This window comes from Malus sylvestris, chromosome 16 (genome assembly GCF_916048215.2).
Source record: "Malus sylvestris chromosome 16, drMalSylv7.2, whole genome shotgun sequence".
NCBI classification, from domain to species: domain Eukaryota; kingdom Viridiplantae; phylum Streptophyta; class Magnoliopsida; order Rosales; family Rosaceae; genus Malus; species Malus sylvestris.
This window is the reverse complement of record NC_062275.1, coordinates 39,478,511-39,503,386: the sequence shown is the minus strand read 5'-3', so window position 1 is coordinate 39,503,386 and position 24,876 is coordinate 39,478,511. Positions and strand designations below refer to the sequence as shown.

The 24,876-nt window shown below is 38.5% G+C and overlaps 2 protein-coding genes across 2 annotated transcripts; one reads left to right on the top strand and one right to left on the bottom strand.

Moving 5' to 3' along the window:
• The first annotated feature begins 10,087 nt into the window (after positions 1-10,087).
• LOC126607367 (uncharacterized) lies at positions 10,088-11,571 on the top strand. The gene is made up of 2 exons (XM_050274919.1): positions 10,088-10,689; positions 10,915-11,571. The coding sequence occupies exons 1-2, from the start codon at positions 10,284-10,286 to the stop codon at positions 11,406-11,408; spliced, it is 900 nt and encodes a 299-aa protein (XP_050130876.1). The 5' UTR covers positions 10,088-10,283; the 3' UTR covers positions 11,409-11,571.
• Positions 11,572-14,857: 3,286 nt separating this feature from the next.
• LOC126607366 (squamosa promoter-binding-like protein 14) lies at positions 14,858-20,962 on the bottom strand. The gene is made up of 11 exons (XM_050274918.1): positions 20,502-20,962; positions 19,609-20,227; positions 19,299-19,492; positions 18,382-19,220; positions 18,183-18,257; positions 17,938-18,045; positions 17,736-17,853; positions 17,164-17,299; positions 16,942-17,086; positions 16,258-16,854; positions 14,858-16,067 (listed from the first exon to the last, which is right to left on the bottom strand). Exons 2-11 carry the CDS (start codon positions 20,190-20,192, stop codon positions 15,639-15,641), a joined length of 3,225 nt encoding a protein of 1,074 aa, XP_050130875.1. The 5' UTR covers positions 20,193-20,227; positions 20,502-20,962; the 3' UTR covers positions 14,858-15,638.
• Between the last annotated feature and the right edge of the window lie 3,914 nt (positions 20,963-24,876).

Below are 24,876 nucleotides of genomic sequence, written 5' to 3'. Positions count from 1 at the left end.
TAGGAGGGATTGCTAATCTATTCTATATTAATTTAAAAATATTAAACAAGACTCAAGGACACAAAACTAGGCTAAAAACTCTAATAACTCGAAACACACTTAGAATGACTCAAAATAATGGAAACAATCAATTTAGACACTAGGAACTGAAATGGACGGAAATTGAATTAAAAGACTAACAACAATGAACACTAACTAAATAATATAATTTAATAATGGGGGGGGGGGTTTGGTTTTGACGAGAAGTAAATTAAACTTAAATAAATTACAGAATTGACAAAAGCATGAATTAAGGTGAAAGGATAGGTGACGGACTAGCTAGAGGGTTCTTCTCCACACATGACACATATGCAACCTAAATTGATTTTCAGTTGTTCTTTCAATAAATTGTGAATGACAATGTTCCAAGTTAATTAGGTCAGCTTAAATTAACTCTTAGATTTCCCTAGATTCATTAGATTGAATGGAATACGCATTACAACCAAATTATTCCTCATCAAAGTCCCTAACTATGGAATACGCATGATAGAGACATTCAACAAAGATCATTAAGTTCAACGGAAATCATAAACATTGACTAGGCATTCATAACTATGGAATACGCATGTTAATCCAGCCTAGAATTCACTTAACATGATTGTGGATAACAACCTTCACTACTTGTGAATATAAGTTCATAACGATTAGGTGAAATTCATTTATATTCTAGCATCAAATTCATGCATGTAAATTAAGTATGCATTCTTAATCGACATACAAAAATAAGTTATCAATCAAGCAGTTAAGCAAATTAAATCACAACTCAGAAATCACAACTGAAGGTAATCAATTCATATTACAAATATATTCATGGCTTTGAATTAACCTCTAGCCAAAATAAATTTAGTTACACATTATTAAAACAGAAATAAAATATAAGTTTGGAAAGATTTAACCGAGAGAGAAGGCAGCTTGCTGCTTCTGTTTTTCTCCTCCCCGAGGCTCACGCTGCTCGCCAATCCGCCCGTGCCTCTGGTCTTCTGCCCGTGTGGACTGTGCTTCTGACAGTCTCTCTTCTCTCTTCCCGTTCTCACGCTGCTCAAAGCAGCCTCCTCCTGCTGTCTCTCACGCTGCCAAAGGCAGCCTGTATTCCCCCTGTTTCTGTCGGTCTGTCCTCACTGGCGCCCTCTTTCTTGGCTTTTATTATTTTATTTCTTTTTCTTTCTGGTCCGTGACCTCTCCTCTCTCCCGCTGCCAAAGGCAGCTTGTATTTCTCTTTTTTCTTTTCCCCTCGTAGTCTCCCTTTTATTCTTCTTTTCTGCTGTCCAGCATCTACCCGCGCCTTGTGCGCACTCATCTCCCCACTACCGTCCCATTTCTCTTCGGTCCATTAACTTCACCAACCCTATTCCATTCACTGCACTTTCCTATCCATCTTTAAAGAATACGCAGCACCAACAGCATGTGGAAGTTGTGAGCTGGAAAGCAATATAAATTATTGGTGGTGTGACCTTAATCATTTTAGTGAAACATTTGAAAATGGTCAACATATCAACCAAAAATAATCTCCTACATAAAATAATTTCTGTTTATTATTTAAAACTCATTTGTGCTATTTTTATTTTCTTTGCATAACAGATCCTATAAACACAAAAATAACGTAAATAGCTCAAAAATATAAGGAACTAACCAAGAAAAGACGAGTGAATTTGAAGTAAAAATATATATAAATATGATCCGATCACGGCCCTACTCGGTTTGGCTACCTGGGTCGTTTCTCCTTGCCCCTGCCTCGCTCATAGCAGGGTTCGTTTACTTTTTTGTCTGATGAGCTTAGAGTTGATAAGGGTCCAAACTTTGATGGTTTCTCATACCTCTTATATTGTTCATCCTACATGACTATCTCCTTAGCTTTGTCGAACCACTTTGTGAGTGTAATGTACTCGTATTTAGGCTTATGGAGCTAGCGCTGAGCTCAAATTCGATGGCAAGTCCTTTCTTGAACGTTGCAATCATCATGTATATCCACCTCTGCGTACTCGGTAAGGAATCTTTTTTTGTAATCTCTGAGGCTTTCCTTTGTCTCTTTAACAGATCAGGAACAAGGTATCCATTCCACGCTTCACCTTATTGATTTGAGGGGGGGTCTAATGGTGCCTCCCTCGCCCTCAGGGGAGTTCCAGCAACTGCTGGGGCCTAGACTGAAGTTAGGACATTCGGGGGGACATCATCTTCCAAAGCACCCAAATATCTCATCCTAACGACGGGGATCCCGGTATTGTCATGCTCTCGGGTAGACACCAATCGTTGCAGGCTTTTTTTTACATCGCGCACAGAGGATGCATGGTTACGTTGGAGGTTCTCCAACTCTAAGCTGATCTTCTTAAGCATATCTCAAATGGGGACAACTAGAGTCTGCAATGCTGGTATGGGCATTAGACATTCCTCCACCACATTAAGAGGTGTGTGGTCAGTGGAAAAAGGCTCCATCGTGGAGGTAGCAGTGTCTGGCTCAGAGAGACTTGGACTAGAGAAATCGGCCATGATGGGGTAGCACAGTATACAAGGGAACATGAATGTAGCCTCTCAATGAAAGCACCAAACTGTTGGAATGATTTTTGGCCCGTTATGAAGTGAAACCTTCACATGTCAAAGACAATGAAACACCATGAGTCCAAGCGCCGAGGAAGGTGGTTCTCTGCATGGAGGCTCCAATGCCTAAGTCAATTGTGGTAGCGAGGAGGATGTAAAGTGTATTTCTAGGGTGGTCAAGACTTACCAGCATTGAGCAGCCATGTGGCGTATTTATATGCCTTCCATGGAGTCAGTCCACGCCACCCGACATTTCCTTTTGTCTTCGAGAATAAGGGGTTCGACGAAGAGACCGCTCTGACGTATGGACACCACATCGGAGAATGATCGTTTGTCTCTTCTCATCGTGGGTGAGCAAAGCAAATATGATAGACTAGGTCGTCTGACACCTCACATGGCACAGAGGGTACTACACAGTCTTGCCTATGCCACTTAGCACCTAGATAGCTGGTGAAGTCCATACTCCAGACTGTTCCAGTTGACTCCTAGAGTAAGTCGGTTATGTTCATCCACACCGGGAACAGCCTGATTGGATCAGTCCTCTTAAGGGGTAGGCCTAGCTTTCTACTCATTCTGAGTCGCTCCCGACAATGCGAGAGTATGTGATATTCACTCCAAATAGGCGATAATCTGAGGTCTTACAAAGTTGACCGATACTTGGTAGTTTCGAGATTAGTGAAGTATGGTATAAACCACCAATATCTTGTAACAAAAGAAGATTTTTTTTTTTTTTGCCATTTTTGTCCTTATCATTAAATAAAGTTAGGGTAAAGTACAAAAAACTACCTCAACTATTGCCCTCAAGACACTTTCATACCTCATCTTTTAAAATTAACAATGTCATACCTCATCTTTAGAATTTGGTCCAATGTTATACCTTCGTTAGCTTGTCCATGAATTGGTCAGTTAAATGCTGACATGGCTTGATCCGAGGCCCAGATCCTCGCCTAGATGGATTCCACATGGCACCACACGCAATGTTTTCCCGCCAAATGGCATCCAGCTAGATTTCTAATACACGTGGCTTTCTCAAATGACGACACGTGGATATTCCATTAAAATTAAAATTAAAATTTTAAAAATTTTAAAAATGTAAGGGAATGTTGAAAAGTGTGCCAATCGAATTGTTTTCCCTCCCCCCAATACCCAAATCCTGTCGATCTAATTCCCAATCCCAAATCCATAAAATCAAGAACCCTAACTCTAGTTCTCATGGCTCCAAATCTCGATCAATCAGATCAGAAATTCAGCGAAAAACCCAAATCATCTTGTCGACTCGCTTCCCCGACTTCGTTGGTGTTGGAAAGGGCTTTCATCTGGGTTCCATTGGCTTCGAAGGATTCGCCATGGGGTGGTACGTGCGCGATAATCCCGACGAAACGATGCCTACCTATTGTAAGTTTTTTGTGCTTTTGATGATTCCAAATGTATAGTGTGCTTATTTTTTTTGTTTATTCTTGTTTGAAAAGGTGGATTTATGCTTTGTTAATTCGAAACGGTTCTTACGGTGTTGGAATGGGTTGAATGTGGGTTTTTTTTTATTTTTCTAGCATTGGTTATTCTTGTTTGAAAAGGTGGTTTATGCTTTGTTAATTTGAAACGGTTCTTACGGTGTTGGAATGGGTTGAATGTGGGTTTTTTTTATTCTTCTAGCATTGTTTATTCTTGTTTGAAAAGGCGGTTTATGCTTTCTTAATTCGAAATGGTTACTGAGTTGTTGGATAATGGGTTGGTTGCTTTGTTGCTTTGTTGCTTTGTTTATTGTTGTGAAGATAAGGTGGTTGGATAGTGGGTTTGTTGCTTTGTTGCTTTGTTTATTCTTGTGAAGATAAGGTGGTTTGTTGTGGTTTGTTGCAATTGCATATATTTGCATAGTTGCATATAGAATGTTGTGCATTGGTTTTTGTTGTTGGCTTTTAAAATGCAATTAGTTGCATATAGAATGTTTTGCATTGGTTTTTGTTGTTGGCTTTTAAAATGCAATTAGTTGCATATAGAATGGTTTTTTAGGTTAAAATGCAATTGCTTATATTTGTTGTTGGCTTTTCATTAGGGTTTGTTTTTGTGAATTTCAGTTGTTCCAGAACTATTCTCTATTGAATTACATCATGGTGGGGAGATAAGTTATGACATGTACGTTGGGGGAAAAGTGACATATATAGATAACTGTGATAAAGACCTCATGTCACTACCGGTGATAGATGATATGGTGGAGGCATTTGGATTCATTGAGTGGTTCATGAACTATTATTTCAAGATTCCCAACATGGACCTTTCCAATGGTTTGAAGCAGATTCAAAGTGATTTCGATGTTCTGTCCATGTGCAATTTTGTTCCAAAAGACAAAGTGATTAAGATGTACATCAAAGAATTAACGACAGAAGAAGCCGTAACCCAAGAGCAACAGTTTCTGAATTCCATGGAAGTCACAGGTCCAAGTAAAGTGGTTATTGAGGAGATAAGTAGTTCAGAGGAAGATGTTGGGCCAACAACACTTAAACCAAGAAGATATAAAGGCTTGTTAGCTATTGAAGGGCCAAAAGTGGATGATTGTTGCACATCTCAAGTAGTGCAAACATGTGTGATTGAGGTAGGAGAGATAAATGTTGAAGAAGGGAATGGTCATAAAGAGAAAAATTGTGAAGGGCCAGATAAGAGTAAGGGGAAATCTGTGGCTGAGGTAGGAGAAGAGGATACTGAGGGGGATGTAGGAGAAGGGGATGTAGGCGAAGGGGATGTAGGAAAGGGGGATGTAGGAGAGGGGGATACTGAAGTATTCTTTGATGTACCTATTAGTTTGAAGGGGAATGTAGGCGAGGGGGATGTAGGAGATGGGAATGTTGAAGAAGAGAATGAAGAAACTACTGAAGAAGATGATAGTGACTTTGAAGAGAGTCAATATGGGAGTGATGCCGATAACCCAGTGTTTTCCAAGTTTGATGAAAGGGATTCTGATCAAAGAAGTGCAAGGCAATCTGATCAAAGAAGTGCAAGTCCAAGGCATTATGAGCAAAGAAGTGCAAGGCAATCTGAGCAAAGCCCGGAAAGAGAAGAAGAGCAAAGGGAAGAAGAATTTGATATTGCAAATGTGGAACAAAATGTGGTTGATGATCCAAACTATAACTATGATGCTCTTGAGAGTGTACACTCTTCGGATAATGAAGGAGGCAAAAAACATGAGCAATTTCCAAAGTTCAATGAGAAAACAGACATGAAGAATTCCACTCTTACACTCGAGCTTGTTTTCAGGGATCATGTCCAATTCAAGCAAGCTGTCATCATGTACTCCCTAGTGAATGGATATGGAGAAATCCATTTTCCTAGGAATGAGAAATTGAAAGTCATAGCAAAGTGTGCAAAAGGGTGCCCTTGGAAGTGTTATGCTAGAAAAATGTATGGTTCGAACAACATACAGATCAAGACCATACTTGATGAACACACCTGTGGGAGAACTTAGGCAAACAAGAACATGAAGTCCCCTTTGCTGACTGATTTGTACATGGACATGATAAAATTGAATCCCACATGGCATGTGGATTCCTTTTTGGCAACTGTCGAATCAGAGTGGAATCACGGTTGTACAAAAAGGAAGGCTTACAGGGCTTTAGATAGGGCTTTAAAGATCATTGAAGGAAAACATGCAGAGCAGTACACAAAGTTGTGGGACTTTGCTGAGGAAGTGAAGAAGACTAACCCTGGAAGCACAGTAAAGGTGAAGTTGGATAGGGGGAGGTTCCAAAGGATATATGTGTGCTTGGGGGCTTGTAAAGAGGAGTTTAAATCAGGGTGCAGGTCATTGATAGGATTAGATGGGTGTCATTTAAAGAGTGTATATGGAGGTCAGCTACTTTGTGCTGTTGGCATTGACCCAAATGATGAAACATGGGTTATAGCGTATGCAGTTGTAGAAATGGAGAATAAGTCCAGTTGGATTTGGTTCTTAGAGTTATTGGTCATTGATGTTGGGATTGTCAATCAAGGGGGATGGACATTTATCAGTGATCAGCAAAAGGGGTTAATTTCGGCCTTTAAAAAAGTCCTCCCTAATTCCCACCACAGATTTTGTATGAGACATTTGTATACCAACTTCAGAAATTTGTTCAAAGGGAAAACATTGAAGGATGCTTTATGGTCAGTAGCTAGAACAACAACAGTTCCCTACTTCAAAAAAGCAATGGAGGATATGAAGAAGCTTGATGAAAAGGCCTACTATTGGTTGGTGAAGTTGCCTACACATCATTGGAGCAAGTCCCATTTTGAAACACATCCCAAGTGTGACATGTTGCTGAACAATCTCTATGAAAGTTTCACTGCTGTCATACTTATACCCAGACAAAAACCTATTGTCACCATGTTGCTCCTTATTCACACACTCTTGATGAAGAGAATTCAAATGAGAAGGGATATAATGGTGAACAAAGTTAGAGATCTCTGTCCTAAAATCAAGAAAAAGTTGGAGGAAGCCAAAATTCAAAGTGGCAGATGCATTGCACAATGGTCAGGGGGCTCTAAATTTCAAGTTGATGCTGGAAGGGGGAGCAATATGTGGTTGACTTGGTTGAGAAGACCTGTTCTTGCAGAAAGTATGCCTTGACAGGAATCCCATGCAACCATGCAATATCGACCATAAATTTCAAGAGAGAAAAACCGGAGGACTATGTCGATGCTTATTATTCTAAGGTGCGGTACTTGTAGGTGTATTCTCATTTAGTAATGCCGATGAATGGGATGTCTTTGTGGGAGGAAACTGATAAACCACCAATATTGCCTCCTACATATACAAAGCAACCTGGAAGGCCGAGGAAGAAGAGAAACAAGGAAGCTGCTGAGAGGGACAATGAGGGTGAACAAACTCCCACAAACCCAACCAATAATCCTCAAGATCCTCCTCAGCCACTTAAGCTAGGAAGGAAAGGGTAAGGCACTTTTAAATGTACCATCTGCAAAGAGGAAGGTCATAATGCAAGAACCCATCATAGAAATCTTCCTCCAAGGGACAAACAGGTAACATTTTCTACTTTATATGGTTTTTTAAATCCTTTAACATCATATTACACTCTTAATCCTTTAACATCATTTTCTACTTTGTAGGCATCCACATCTGCTCAAGGAAAAACTGCACCTAAAAAGAGGACAAGGAAAACAAAGGTAAAAACTTAACCATTTCCTTAGTTGTAAAACCTTTGGATTTAGTTAAAAAGCTTGCTTGGTCTCTAAATGAACTTTGGATTTAGGCATCACAATCAGTAGCTGAATCACCTAGAAGCACCAAGCAGAGAAAGACCAAGCAATCCACTAACTGAATCATCCAAAGGCACCAAGCACAGAAATACCAACCAACCCAGCCATAACCACGTTTTTTTGCACAGACGGTTGTTTTTTGTAAAGGAATTGTAAAGTTAGAACAGGTTTTATGCATCCAAGAGGTCTTTTGTGAATTGAATGGATGATGTAGCAGGTTATTATGAATTCAGTAGGTTTTGTAATGTTGGTTGGAGATGCTTGATGAATTCTGTTAGTTTTTTTAACATGTTTAACAATTTCTGGATAATTAAGCAGGTTTTATGCTTAATTTGGTCTATTTCATATTTTTCTTGCAAATGATGAGTAGTTTGTGCTTGAATACACTTGTTTTGTTGTTGTTGTGGTTATATCATATTTTTTGGTGAGATTTTTCAAATTTGAGGTCAAGGATGATATAATTTGTGCTTAAGGATGATAATCTGTGCTTAAAATGGTATATCATAGGTTTTTTTTTTGCGGGAAAATTCAAATTCAAATATTGAATTTCAAATTACCAAAAAAAAAACCCAATTATATTTTATGACGTGGATGCCATTTGGCGGGAAAATATTGGGTGTGGTGCCACGTGGAATCCATCTAGGTGAGGATCTGGGCCCTGGATCAAGCCATGTCAGCATTTAACTGACCAATTCACGGACAAGCTAACGAAGGTATAACATTAGACCAAATTCTAAAGATGAGGTATGACATTGTCAATTTTAAAAGATGAGGTATGAAAGTGTCTTGAGGGCAATAGTTGAGGTAGTTTTTTGTACTTTACCCATAAAGTTATTAGATTGCTTTGGTTGAATTTTAAAGTTTTGAAGTCATTTTCATTAGTTTTTCTTTTAATAAATTATTAACAGATAATTATTATGATTAAAAATCTAAATATTATCCCTCAACAATAACTAAAAAATTATCTTAACATCTCACACATCCAACGTCATTAATTGCTCATGCCAATGGTGTAATATTGAGTCCAAACACTACTAGCTAGTGCTAATAAAGTTGTGATATATGTCTTAAGTCGTAAAGATACACGTATCAAGGAATATCGTGTTTTTTTTTTAATTTGTAGTTTCGTTTGTGTATTTCTTGGTGTAAAGGATAGAAAGGGAGTACTATCAACGAGAATCACTTGAAAGGAAAAAAAACACGCACACACAACTAATAATTGGGGAATCACTCACTCCAACAAGAAATTGAAAAACGAAGTATGCTTTTTAATATTTGTCGTAAGATGCTCTACAAACCAACAAGCAAAATACAAAAGATAAGGAGCTAATTAAAAAATATATATATTAGAGAGATCACATTTTATGTTATTATATTGGTGTACCGCACGACGTGTGGTAAGTCAATTAATCAATTTATCTTATTAAATGTTTATTGTATACATCAATTGTCAAATCATATGATATACAAATGTAATACAAGAAAATAGTCTCGCTAGCATTACTCATAATTAAAAGTAGATAAGAAAGCAAATTTTTCCTTGATTTCTCTTTGTATCGGATTTTCGTCGATGGGATCATATTTATAGTTGGTCGGGACAAGAAAGTCGAAGACCAATGCAATTGCCCACGACTAAAGTGTTTAAAAGACAAACGCCTTGACTTTGGTGCGACGGTATATTCTTTTTCGATAGCAAAGTGCAAAAGTGTTTGTGCCCTTAATCACTTTACTCATTTTTCTTTTCTTCATGACCTTGAGATGAGACTTAATTAGTGCAAGCTTTAACTCCACAATTTTTTAGTTTTAATTTGATTAAGGTTGCGTTAGTTTCATGTACAAGTTTACAACATGTTTCACGTAGGGCAAATGGAGTGGCTCACAAGATCAGATCATCCAACATGGCCTTTGAAATCGTTGTTGCAGCTGTTGTGCCTTGATGTCAAGTTTTGCCTTCTTGTCCGAGGATAGTTTTCTTATATTTTATTATAAGTATGGGGATCTCTTTTCTTTTCTTTTCTTTTTTTCTAGGGTTTCCCATATAATTTTACTTGGATAAGATTTTATCCGAGAACATTTTCATTGCCACATGTCCATGCTTTGATTAATTCACGAATGAAATGTCAATTTCTCCAAAAAAAAAAAAAAAAACTAACTAACCACTAGAAAAATGTGAGAAAATCAAATAATTAAACAATTTTCGATTTTATTTATTTTATGCTTAAATTATTCTTGATTCTTGAATGAGAGGTAAAAGGATGCACATTTTCGGACAATAGTTCACGTTGAAAGGTGAACCCCAAACAATGTAGCCTTAATCCTCAATTTAGGTCCTCGATCTTAGATCACTTTTCTCCAAACAGTGTCAACTTTTTTAGCATAAATATTCTCCAGTGCTTTGCAATTTGCACCACCAAAATAACAAGCAAGTTAGCCAGAGATCCATTACTGGACGAGCTGCAGAACCAACCATCATGATTAGCAATAAACCCTTGAAGAAGACAAGAACTTTTCTCCTGAAGAGGTCAGAATCAACTACCCCCCAATCCCAATCTCAACCCCAATCCCAATCCCAACCCACAAAGTTGGATAATATTGTCCCTAGAAATAATAAGTCTTCTTTGCTCGAATTCCCCACATCTCCTCAACTGGTATTTGGGGAAGAGATACTTCATTTCGGTCATCCACAACACCCTCTGTCCCAAGTGATCCTGCCCGACCTCTTCACCTGCGCCGGCTGCAAGGAGTACGGCGCTGGCAAGAGGTTCATTTGCCAACAATGTGACTTTCAGCTCCATGATTTTTGTGCCTTGGCTCCTCCAGCTCTAAAGAACCATCCCTTCCACTTCCAACACCAACTTGTTTTCTATTCTAAAGCAGGTAATTCATTCATAACCTACGTCACTCTCACAATTAATTGCCTAAGTCGTTATTTCATGTACGTAGAGTAATTTGAATACAACTTATCTTGAAACAATTCCAAACTAGCTAGCTAGTGGCTACTCGTACCAAACTGTTGGTTACTGATTAGATGCTTACATTCTAATACATACACATATGTATTTCCTTTTATGGGATACCACGCTGAATTTTTTTTTCATTTAGTTAAAGGAGGAATTGCACAATCCAAGTGCGATGTTTGTCACAGGCCAAGCAAAGGTTATGCTTTCAGATGCAGCGCATGCAGCTTCCAGATGCATCCTTGCTGTGCGATGTTGTCTTCAGAAATAAACCTGCAGACTCACCCACATACCCTAAGGCTTTTACCAGCAGCAGCAAGTGGTAGCATTGGCGGAGATTCTTCTGGTAGCAGTTTTGTTTGTGCGGAGTGCAGGAGGAAGAAGTCGGGCAGGGTTTACCACTGCAAGGTGTGTGATTACCATATTCATGCAGTTTGCGCCAAGAACATGATAAATGGGCTGCAAGAAAACGGCCTCAAGGGGCGAGAAAAGCCGAGTGTGTTGGGGACTGCTGCTCGCCTCGCATCTCAAGTCGTCATTGAATTCATCGGCGGCCTCATTGAGGGGCTTGGGGAAGGTGTTGGCGAAGTTTTCGTTCAGAATATTGCCCGATCAGGAAGACCCAATGCCCCTAATTGATTGATGAAGCTCTTCACTTTGGACTGTATATTTATGAATTACCAAATAGTATATGACACTTTCATCGTACGGTGTCAGCCATGTATTATTTACCATACAGAACTATTCATTTCCCTGTCTTTCCCGATCCTTTTCGGCTACATAATATAACGGTTTTTTATGATGATGGGTGGTTGACACGTGGTGTGGAAGAAAAAGACCAAGTCAAGTTGTCCTAGAGCAATTTTGGACAAGGATTGTCTGCTGTCCCACTTCCGTGCCCTCTCATGCCCTCATGTTTTGTGTGGTCGCTGTTAAGCCACGTCAACATTTTATATTGTTTTTTTTATAGAGATAATAAGACAAAAATAAATATTAATATAAAATGTTGACGTAGCTTAACCGTGACCACACAAACAGGAGGGCACCGGAAGTGGGAGGGCAGACAATCCTTGTCCAGCAATTTTCTACTCCTTGTTCCCAAGTTTGACTTATTTCTCGTCCCATGTTTGACTTATTTCTCCTCATAATTTAGACAAATATAGTAGACCTGACAATTTCTTACACGACACGTAAACGATACGAAAATAACGGATTTCGGGTCAACACGATAACTAATCGGGTCACACAATAATAACCCATTAATAATGGGTCCTTAACATGTTTACACGAGAATGACACGCGGGTAATCTGTTTTGACACGATAAGAAGGGTTTAGGGTTTACACGAGAGTGACACACTGGTAATTTGTTTCGACACGATAAGAAAAAGTTATTTTGATAATTTTAATCTTTTAAACTACTAAAAATAACTTACTATAAAATACAATAGATATAATGAATATGTATATATTGTTTATTAATTATTATTCTACATAAGTTTTAAAATTTAAGTTTTATTTATTTATTTATTTTTATAGTATATTATAGGCAAAGATTGAGATTAAAAATCATAAAACACATTAAAAATAAAAATATCAAGTAATTTAAAAATATCAAACGCATTAAAAAATTAGAATAATTAATTTACATGTGCGAAAAATATGAAAAAATATGCAAACTCTCATGAATAGTATTTTTAAGGGAGTTCAAAATAAACAAAATTCATAATCATTAATGTATAAGTCTGAAAGATGTGAAAGCATAACAAATGTTCATAATTGCATCCCCAACGCTTAGACGATGGTTACATGGTCGTTTAGATTTTTAAAACCCTCCAAATCTCATTAACAGTGTTTTTTTATTTGAGTGAAAAATTAATAATAATTATTGTAGAAGTGTGAACAATGTAATCATTCATAATGAAAAGCTTTACAACTTTCATGAAGGGGTCAACTCCGAAATTTAGTATGTATATACTAATTTAGTATTATGTTTTACATTTTTTAGGTCAAATTATGTTTTTCATTTTCATTTTTATTGATTTAAAATATATTTTTCTTAACGGGTCAGGTCATATTACCTGATAATATTAATGGGTAGATTTCGGGTCAGGTCATATTACCCGTTTACTTTAACGGGTATTACACGACACGACCCTGTTGACCCTAGAAACTACAAAGCCTACGTGGCGCGCAAGCCGAGTAATTAATGAGCTAACTACGTCCTTCGGTGAATGCGGGGCGTGCCAACTTGTCGGCCGAGCTCGGCCGAGGAGTAAATTTGTTGATGTTGCGTTGGGTCGCGCTACTGACTTCTGCGTCTTGCGATTGCGGCCGAGAAAGGAACACGTCTCGGCCTCTTGGGCTCTCGAACCTGAAGACAAGGTTACTATTCTTACGAAGTTCAATATCAAATTCGGCTTTCAATGTGCCGAATGTAATAACTGTAACACCTCACTTCGCCGAGAAGGCTGATGAGATGACCTCGACCAATAAGGGTTCAGAAACCCTTCTCGACCGAGACTTGGATAGGTAATCAACCGTTCTCGCCGCAGTGCTGTTGATGCCAACAGAAGATACTGCAAGACCGATCAATTCTACGGTGACAGAGCTATCTATGCCGACTTAAGATATCACCGGTTGCTTCCACAGTGTTGTTGATGCCAACGGAAGATGTGTCAGCGAAAAAGGAAAAAGAAAAATCACAAGTTGTGAAAGTTTGCGCAGGGCAATTTTGTATTGATTTGTAAGGGCCCTTTTATGTTGCACAGCGCCTTGTATTTATAGGACTGAAGTATTTGGCTTGCACGGTCAGATAATGTTGCAGAGTCTGACTGCAACTCTACCTCGCAAAATGAAATCTGATCCGTGGCATAAGCTGGCTGACCTTTCAAATAAAATATAAAAACTATCTAGGCTTATCCCATCATGACCAAAGTCCTAGCTTACCTAGGTTTCTCTCTCCACCATCAAATCCTTGCTTTATCTCATTAAGACTCCCAATGCAACTAAAGCCCGTTTTTTTTTCCATGACGGATGTCCAAGTGCAACCATACATGCAAATTAAATTATAATTTAATTGCAATATCATCTAATCACTTGAGATACCATCTTCCATCAAATACCACTTTGTATCAGGAGTCCTATTGATGCATGACTAACGTGGCCACAGCAATATCACAAAAGAAACATATTCTCCAGTATCCTATTTTGCATGCCTACCCGATGTGCTTCGAGATAACTGTATAAATAATTTTAAATTATCATCTAAGAGATAAATATATGATTAAAAAATCATAATGTTATCCTTTAAATAATAATTAAAAAATTATCTTAGTAAATCCAACAGTTTAGAATTCGCCCATTCAAAGATCTCGGCCAATTCTGTAATTTTGGGTCCAAACAGACCCATTAGCTATCGGGTATGACACGAAAACGACACAAACACAAAAAACACAACACAAATGTCAGGTCTAAAATACAGTATGAAATATTCCATCGATCAAATAGAAATAGTGCAAGATTAATACATGATAATTTATAATAAGCCTTTTTATGACAACGTGATCTCTCATATTGACATAACTCCTCAACTTAATTTCTAACAATAAAAATCGATAAAAGTTGTCCCGAGTTTGTTAATCATAAATCTTTTTTATCATTCGGTTAGGTTTTCATTTTCTATTTAGTTTGATGATGTGAAATATGAGTGATCCCTCCAATCTAATAATGTGTCGCCGTGTAGATTAATAAAACAAAATTATTATTTGAAAATAGTTTAGGTCTTCAAAATAACTAAATTTTTTATTACTGAAAATAGTTACTTGGGAGATGGTTGCGTCGGCTGGACGAGAGGAGGGCGCATGGACCCAGATGAAGACGATGTCGTCTTCCTTTGCTTTGTTTTTATTTTCCCGTTTTAGATTTTAATTCTTTAAAAAATATTTTTTTACGGTTATCCACATGATTGAATTGGTGGTATCACTCATATGCCTTATCATCATGCTAACATAACGAAAATACAACATATCAAGCAAACAAAGGCTACGGGTGACACTCCAACGGTCCAAGACCGAAAGAGACGAGGTCGAAGGCGAAATAGACATCTTTAGTACCCCGTTTGTCAAATAATATCAATCTCTGAAATTTACACCCGAAAGAAACATTTAAATATAAAAAAATAAAAAAAAATCTAGAAAGCAAGAAATACGCTTAAATAAACTATAATCAAATACGATGAAATTGTCCTTCCCCTGATTGATCCTCCGCCGTTCAACTCTACAGTGAGAAACTTGGGCAGAGCAGGCTTATATCTCCATACTAGAAATGAAGACCCGCATATATTATTAACCTCTAATTTTGGTATAACTGCTTATTTTTTATCTACCACTTCTTCCATGTATTCGGGTTTCCGATATTTTTCCTTCATCCTACTTTCCATGGATACTTTTACGATCTTACAATCTGCCCGTCTCCAACGTTTCATCTTATCCAACATTATATAAGGTTCCCCCGCCAAAAAGAACAGAAGAAAAAAAACACACGCACATTATATAAGGTTCTGTCTCAAGGGCAGACGAGTTTCTACGTTTAAAGGGGGAGAGAGACAAAAAAAATCACCTATTTCGCGACACAAATGAGCATAACCACCCAAGACTGTGCACATGCCTCAGATTAGTTGGGGAAATACCCGAGCCTGATTCAGAATTCTCTTGCTCATGATGTCCGCCATCACACCCCTGGGCTTCCTCTTGAATGCCGCTAAGCAGAAAACTTCTCTTTTCCATCATGACAATAAAGCTAATCTGGAATGTCAACGTCACCCCAAAGTTTGTTTCTCTTTTCTTAATCAGTACTTATCCTATAAAAGATTAAATTGTGCCAAACTCCAAATTCTCCCACTTGAAAGGAGCAACTAAGCCAATGTCTGGGGAGCCTCTCAAGAACAAGCACACACACACACAAACAGCAGCTATAGCAAGCATAGAATGAATGAAGGGACGCTGAAGCAAGCCTTGTGCACCGGGAACTCTCCTACTGTATTTGGTTGCCGCAATTGCACACTTGGTACATGATCTACTACCTTGTCTGGATCGCGTATTTGTCCTACGCTCCAGCTCCATACTCATCTGAGGTTGATCTCTCTCATTTCCAATTGTTACAGTAACCTGACTATTTCTTCTGTCTGCAAGCTTACGAGCCACCAAGTTGTTGTAAGAGTAGTTATTCCTCATCAAAGCATAAGCATACGGAGATTGCCCACTAGCATCCAAAAGGGAGTTCCAGCAGTTCAGGCCAATCTAAAGGGAAAGAGTCGAACAAAAGATCAAAAGAAAAATCAAAATCTATGTCAGCTTATTTGTAAGACTGGCAGTAAGTTTTATACCATCCATTAGAAAAGCACACAATCAAAATCTATGAGTTGGATTCAAGCACGATGTGCAAACTCCAAACAATTTTATAGACAATCAAGCCAACAGCTATTTTTACCTCCTGCGGGTCATTTGTCAAAGCATCAATCATGTCATCCGTACTTGACATACAAGCAGCCAAATGAAGAGGTGTCATGCTGCCAGGTCCAGCAAGATTAGGTGGAAAGATGTATCTCTTGTCAATGTCACTATTAACTATAGAATAATTAATGAGCAAGTCAACCATCTTCCTGCATCTCCTTTTTACTGCCCGGTTCAGAAGCTGCATGTCTGACAGCATAACTGACCCTCCCGACAGCTCATCACTGTCAAAGTTTCTATCAAATAGTATGTCTAGAAGTGTTTTAACCAAAGCACAACAGTCTTTCTCGACACTGAATGTGAGTAAAAATTTAAAACGGCTGAGTGCATAACGAGGCTCTTGAAGCATGGAACATATCCTTTTTCTTTGGAAGAGCCATCCTAGCTCATTCAAAAAGTGAAGGGCTTCCTCCCTTGATGTTGGCCGCCCATAATCATGGCTTTCATCTTCTGATATTAAATCACATACTTTTGACTCAGCATCAAACACTGACTCAAGGACTTTCAATTCTCTGCAGATTGTCGCGTCAGCTATTATCACTGGAAAACTGTTGCCCCTAAAACCATTTTCCACCTGTTCATATTAAGCAAAGGTCAGTACAACACAAACTTTTCTACATCAATTTCTGAAACAAACCAATTATTCCTTAAAGAGTTTTACCTCTATGAAACAGCGACCAAGAACACCAGGAGATGCATCATGAATTTGGAAACTACCCAAGTTTATCTCATCAAACATCGTTCCATGATATGCTGAACCAGTAGCTTCCTTTGACGTGTAACCCCCCATATACGTGCAATGAATCCTGCATGACCGGAAACTTTAAAAATAGAGACAAGGAATTCACAAAATAATCTTCACACAAAAGAAAATTGTACTAACCTGGTGCCAAGAGTATTCAAATTTCTACCCCTTAACAGAAGAGAAGTTTCTTGCCCACCCACAACAGCCAAAGGGGCCACAGAGATCAACTCTGGAGAACTACATGATCTCCAAGCTTTGCATGTACGAATTTTTTCTGAAAAATTATGCCACGCAAACAAAATTCAAGAGAAAATTACAAGGCAGTATGCCAATGACACACAAGTCATACTTAGAAGCTGCTGCAGAAAAACTTGTTGAAGAAGTGTTACTATCGCATAAGAGCTACTAGAAAAAAAGTAGAAATCACAACTCAAGAGTTCCATAAACATAACAGTTGAAGTGCTATGGAATTAAAGAATTATCAAAATACAGAAAAAGTTAATTATGAACAAAAGAATTCTTTTGGCCTAAATAAAATGAGAATGAAATACAAAAGTAAAAGAAACAAAAGTGGAAGCACACTGGTAAAAATTAGCAACAGACAGTAAGTTGCTTTTTAAAACAAAAGCACAAGCACCTTATTGAAAATCAAGCACAAAGGGGGTTGACATATCAGTAACCAAAAGCCACCACTACTAATCAGTACTTACCATCTTTGTGTGATGCTAATTGCATGCCTGTATTAACTAAAAACCTCCCACTTCTCCAAAAATCAGAATCTGAACTTTGAACCAAAGAACTGGCATGCTGAACCAGGTTTTCATCAAGCTGAAAAATATACACACGCCGTACAAGTGGTCAGCAAAAGTACAATAAAAAGATTGCTGATTAGAACTAAAAAATATCACTCACTTGCTCCCAGGAAGCAGGTGGCATTGATACATAAACTGATAGAACGACACAACCAGGCCTTATGTAACTCTCCATTTCAGATGGACTGTTGGAAAGCCAATTGTATATCTAGAAAAACAGAGCAACAAACTTTGTAAGAAGCCCCCTCCCTCCAAAAAAAAAAAAAAAAAAAGCTGTACAAACTACAATGTTGTCTTGACAATTCATACAACAGGAGTGATTAAAAAGAACCATAAACTCCTAACCTGTGTGCGCAATGTCCCTGGTAAATGACTTGGATCTTTATCAAATAGCTTAAATAATATCCTTCCTGTGCGATCCTGTCAGAGAACAAAACAATCAATTCAATCCCTCAATAAATGTAGACCAATATCCAACAAAAGTGTACAGACATGAAATAAATCAAGTACAGAAATAAAGCACAACGTAGCAAGTCAACAGTACCTGCGCATCAGAATTCAAACTAGAAGGTGAATGGTCCGAACCAGAAGAAGTATAGCCAGGTTGGTTAGGGAAACTTTGAATGGAGCTAGCTTCAGCTGCCCTATTTGACCCTCTAAAAAGATCAAAAGGCATGTTACTGCCACAAGTCCTGCTAGAGTCGGGGTTTGCGCTGATCTCTTTGCTTACCAACAACTTCTCAGACTTAACAGTTTCTGCCAAACTCTTCATTGGAAACAGTGTATGCACAACAGGAGGGGAAGATGAAGGTGACCTATCCTCAGTGGGATTACTACTGTCAGAAGAGAAATACTTTCTAGAAGAAGCCAGTTTTGGCAGGCTGTTATTCTCAGGTGAGGAGCTAAATAGCTGTAAGGGTAAATTAACTCGAGTTTCTTGAACCTGGCAGTCAGAATCTTCCATGGGAGACTGGTAACTTGTACTACTTCTCTCTCCCCCAGCTGAAGGAATCTCTTGTGGAGGTATCTTGTGCAAATTGGGACCAGCTGCCTGGTCAGAGCAGGTCAACTTAGTTTTCTCACTGTCACTGCTCTGGCTGCACTTTTGAGATAACATTGCCAGAGCTTCTGGAGCAGATGTTGCTAGAGTAGCTGATAGTACAGTAAGCAAGTCCATGGTTGCTGCAGATGCTCTTCCATTCAATTTGTTTTGCAGATCTAAAGAAAGCAGTTCAGAAGCTTTCCTAGTCAAACTTCCAAGATTCGGCAACTTGGCAGCAAAGTCTGCTGGCAAAGGTAACGAATTTATCTTACTAAGAATCTGAAGGAGCTGCTCTCTGTCCAATACCGATGAGCCATTGATATTACTGACATCATTTTTCCCTACAAATTTTAATGCATACATTTAGTACCTGATCACAGGAAATCTAAGATCAATGAACTCAAGACCAGTGTTCTTACCTTGTGGACAAGCTATATCAGCTAGCAAGTTGACGATATCTATATTTCCAATGCTTTTGTTATCGCCACCTCCTGGGAGAGTGAGCCGTGAAGTAACATCCTCTGCTTGGGTTTTCCTTCTTCTCCGGTTATGCCCCGCTAGTCTCCGTCTACAACTCCTCTTCCCCTCATCGAACTCTGAAAGGAGGTGAAACCTTCAACAACAAAAAATGATTTTGATACTATTTTAGAGCAAGAAAAATCACTAAAACAAAGGGAGAGAAATGAAGATGAGAAACCAAAAAACTAATATTCCATTAATCCAAATGACCTGCTGCACTGCTGGCAGAATCTCTGCATCCGCTTGGCAACAAGGGATTTGGTGGATTTGCTGTGAATCTCACAGACTTTATGTCGGCGGTGGTAGTCCTTGGCATTGGACAGATCTTCCTTGCAGTTATCAACTTGGCACATAGGGTAGCTCCCATTCCCATTGCCCGGAGATCCAGACCGGACCCTTTTATTGGGCCTGGGCACGGGCTCCTCCACAGAGGTGAAGCCACCAGCGAGATTCAGCTGAAGGCTCTCATCATCTTCATCTTCCGCCGTGTTCTTCACAGGCCCAGTAGCTTCCTCTTTGTTCCTCTGCTCTGTTGTGAAAGTGGTACCAAGATGCTGCAGCTCGGAGTCCAGAGGCTTGGCAACAAATGTCACAGCGTCCCAGTCCCAAACGTTTGGATTCCAGTTGTTGCCGGGGTTTGTGATGCGCAGCTGCTGCAAGTGAGGGTGTTGATAATTGGGGCCCTGGTAAGGGTGATCGCGCTTCCTCCCCATGGCCGGCGAATCGCAAAACCGGCCCGAAAGCGTCTGGTGAAAGTAAATTGGAGCAGCAACTTGGCCGCCGGCGTCTTCCATACCAGATTCAAGATAAACCCAAACACACAAAAAATCTACGCAAGCACAAAAATTGGACAAAGTCAATTATTTACTGTTTTACAACAAATCAATCAAAACTCCAAAAAAAAAAAAGAAAAAAAATGCGAAAAGCATGAACCTTGATTCAAAAAGAACAAATCATTTCTAGTCATGCAATAGTTTTATAGTTTATTTTAATTTTGTTTTGCGCATTTTGCTGAAAAAAATAGTTGTGGGGGTCGCCTAATAAAAAGCAAAAAGATTGCTCGATACAAAACCGGAATAAATTTAGTAAAATGAATTGCGTACCTTCACAGAAATCTAGAATCCATCCACATCCACATCCCCTTTACCCAAAACTCTTCCCTTTTTTTTTCCGGGGATTAATCCAACCCAACCCAAACCGGAGTAAACTCCGACGTCCGATCTGAATACTTCAGACTCCCGTCGTCGATGGTCAGAGACAAATCTCACATGTCATCGACTTGACTGATATCAACAGCGAAGAAGGTCTTCTCTCGTAAATCCCACAAGAAATCATAAGACAGACAGACTGATTCTGCGTCTTCGTCGGCGTCTGCTTCCAATAACAAAACCGAATCTGAAACCAAACCGTTATCAACAATTCTGAAACAACGTTTGTCGATCTAACTGATGAAAACAAACCCTCTCTTCTCTTTATCTCTCTTAACTTTTCTTTTTCCTTTTCTCTCTCTAGACTCCAAGTCCCAAACTTTTTTTTTCCCTTCTTCCTCTTGTGTCCTCAACAGCTTAAGCTTGCAACGACAACGTATTTCCTTTTCTTTTCATTTTTTTGGATAAATTAGGCTACAACCTTAACGAAAAGCACCTGACAATATTTATTTTAACGAAAAATCATATTTTTACACTAAAAAGTCAATCCTGGTACTATTCATTTTACCCTTTATTTTATCTTTATCATTAAAACTCAAAGTTTTCAAGCCCTTTCCATTAATTTTTTTTTTTTTTTTACTGAAACTTTATTTCTTTTTCATTTTAATCAATCCCTTTACTAATCTTCATATTATTATTTAAATATTAAAATTATTTACATGTTATCAAATGTCAATTTATTTTTAATACAAGTACAATATTCATTGAATTAAGAAGTACGTACAAAATCGATGACAGGGTGCTAACAGTGGACCTCAATAAAAGCCTTGGTGGGGCTTTCAACCTGAACGAAGGGAAAAAGAGTGTCCCGCACCAAACTTAACTGCTAGTACTATCCTCCAATAATAAATCAGAAATTACTTCCTCAAACCAAGAAACTGGATGGTCGAGAGCTAAACTAAATCTTGCTAGGCGGTGAGCCACCTTATTCGTATATCTTCGACCAAACGAAACCTTCCATTACTTGAAACTTTGAAGGATCTGTTGTGTATCAGCAAACAAATGTCCATAAGGGCCGTGATGCGCTGTTCCTTCATTATGGATTGCGGATATCACCAAAAGAGCATCACTCTCCACTTGCACCTGTTCAATTGACCATTGTCGTTTAAACACAGATGATGCATGCATAGCAGCAGCCTCGGCATGTAATGCAGAACGAATCCCATTCTCCCAGACCACCATTGATGCAATGAACTCACCATCTGAGTTTCTTACCATAATCCCAATACCTCCACGTGATTTAAAATCATCCCAAGCAGCATCAAAGTTGCATTTTATCCAACCAGAATATGGCTTCTGCCATTTCTGAACTCGTTCCATGATGTCGTGCGATGGGACCTCATTCCATTTTTTGTATTATGACAGCCAAGTTTGAGCTTTAAGTTAGGTGTCTAAAGGGGAAACCTCTACACCATTCCATAAAAATTCATTGCGCACCTTTCATATACTCCATAATAAAACAAGCAACAACTCAAAATTGTCTTTAGATAACGATTGCACCATATGTGCCAACCAACCACATAGGCCATCCTCACTCCGATAGAATGAACGAAATCCCAGTGGGCTCACAAACCAAATAGCAGCTGATATAGAGCAACGTAATAAGGCATGTTCAATTGTCTCCGCTTCTTTATCACAGAACCCACAAACATCCTTCATAAGAACTCCGTCTTTTTGTCAAATTCACCTTAGATGGCAAAGCATCCATACAACCACGCCATACACAAATCTTAACTTTTCTCGGGACTGCAGCTCACCATAAAGCTTTCCATAAAAAACTTGGCCTCCTCATTTATCACTGATCTTATGGGCTCATCCCCGTCAATACCATGACACGTTCTTACCACAAAAGTAAGAACTCTTAGTTGTAAACAGACCTTTGTGTTCTTTAGTCCTAATCATAGCATCAGCCAGATTGAACAAACTTAATGGAATACTCAAAATCAGGCCTGCTTCATCCTCCAAAAACCAACTATGGATTAAATCCGTATTCCACTGATCTCATTTTTATCCATCACAATCACCTTATGTTCTTCTTCCGTAATAGCAAACAGGCCTGCAAACTTTGACACAATGTCCTCCATTGACATCAAACCATTTGTGACCCAGGGCCAACTTCGTGTGCAAAGCCTTAAACACCGAATAGAGAAGTGTAAAAGTTTCCCCCACACCCTGAATTATCCAGGAGTCGCACACCCCCTATGCTTGCCTCTTCACTATGAAAGAGCGGCTTGAAACCATGAAACCCTAAAATTTCCGATAGTCGCCAGTCACCCTTCTAGGGTTCGCGAGAAACTTATTAATCATTTTCAACAATATCTTTTTAGTATTTTTTCCATATATTTCTATTTATAATTTGTACCTTTTTTTTAAATTCTACTAGTATCTCATTATGTAATTGTTATTAGCACTCCAAAAATCTTATTTTACACTCCAAACTTTCTATATTAGGAAAGAAAAATACACTTGTGAGGAGTGTAGAATGAGATTTTTGAAGTGCCAATAACACTTCCCATTCTTTTTAGTTTTAATTTGTACCCATGATTTAGAATTTTAATATGTATCCATATTTGTTTATTTAATTTGTATCCATATTTTTTTTTTGTAATGTACCCCATGATAGTTAAGCCGGAAGAATCTTACAGGATATCTAGAAGTATATATTGCATTATGTTAGAAGTTATGATTACTTCCTGCGCACACCAATTCCTAGATTGCAAGAACGCCAATACTTATAAGGATTTGATTAGGTCTAGATCTTCAGAACAAAAAAAGAAAAAAGAAAAAAGGATTAGGTCTAGATCATGTGCCTTGCGGAACAAGTATGGTCATCCGACGTAATTGCTTGGACTCCGCCTATTGCCTGAGAATAGTGTGATGGTGGCATCGCTACTTTGTCCAATCCAAATCCACCTGGAGTTGGTGAGTCCATGACCGGACTTCTAAGATAACTGTATTCGGATCAGCTTTACTCTGGCTCTGGAAAATCATGGTCTGACAATTGCCCCTACAACTATCTTCAATTGAATGGGCTATGTTTAGCCCACGTCCAGATTATAGCTCTGCAATAAATTATTTTTTAATAAACAGTGTCAAGCCACATTTATATACCATCTCCAACCGAAGGGGGCTATTTTTTAGCCCCTCAATAATTTATTATTTTAAGTTTGTTCTTTAATTTTATTGGTTTATTGGATTAAACTACCATATTAAAATAAGGTTTCTAGACATATTTTGAGTGTCATTTGTTGCTAAATGAATAAGCCTCCGGATTTCTTATCCTTTGGTTGAAGATGTGGCCATTTGAAAAAATATTGAAAAACTTAAATTTAGATTATTGGAACAGGTAAGGGAGGGGTGTTTATGAAAATGATGTTAGAAATAGCTTAGGTATTTATAGGAAAAAAAATTAGATTTTTTTTATAGATATCGGCCTGGAAAAATAAATAAAAAAATAAAAAATTGCCCCTCAAATGGGCTACCTAGCTGGGTAAGAATGCCAAGCCCGATGGCCAAAGGGTTAAAGCTTGGCCTGGTGGGTCCCCTTTTCATTTAGCCCAGCTCTCCATTGGAGTTGTGTTTTAGAGCATTTCGGGCTGAATTTTGGCCTATAGCCCTATAGAGATGGCCTAACTATCCATTTGAGAGACAAAATGTTCCCCTTGAGGATGGATTGTTGTCCAAAGACCATTCCTTTCGAAGTAAGCTGAAATATGTACCATTTAGTCTTCAGTTTTTTGTGCACTAGTCTGACCCTTAACATTAAAGTGGGGTAGTTGAGTCATTTCAATTTTCGTCACGTAACATCTAAAACTATACAAAATCAACTACAATGATGATGAACGCCTCTGTTGCATGTGCATGCTCCTTAAAGAATCAAACACACGTTTTATTGATTGGCTTCAATCCTTGCACACGTCGATCTCTAAAAGACTCTTCATTTTCAACGGTGAGATCCTTCAGTGATTGGTCCTTAAATAGTTGTTCCTCCTTTGAGATTTCCCTAGACATTTTAATCTTCACACCATGGGGCTCTTGTGTTTTAATTAAAACCTTCCTTTCATACCCAATTTCTTATATGATCTTTCAATGTCCAGAGTCCTAAAGCCAAAAAAGCTTTTTTTTTCTCACCAATCTCTACCAAATAAAGTTATGCAGTACCCAATTTAGCCATAATTTCATGCTAATATTCGTCGCTTCTTACTATTTGTTCCACAACATTCATTGCTCGTAGCACTCTCCCTGCAGTCTCTGGATATGAGTTGAATCT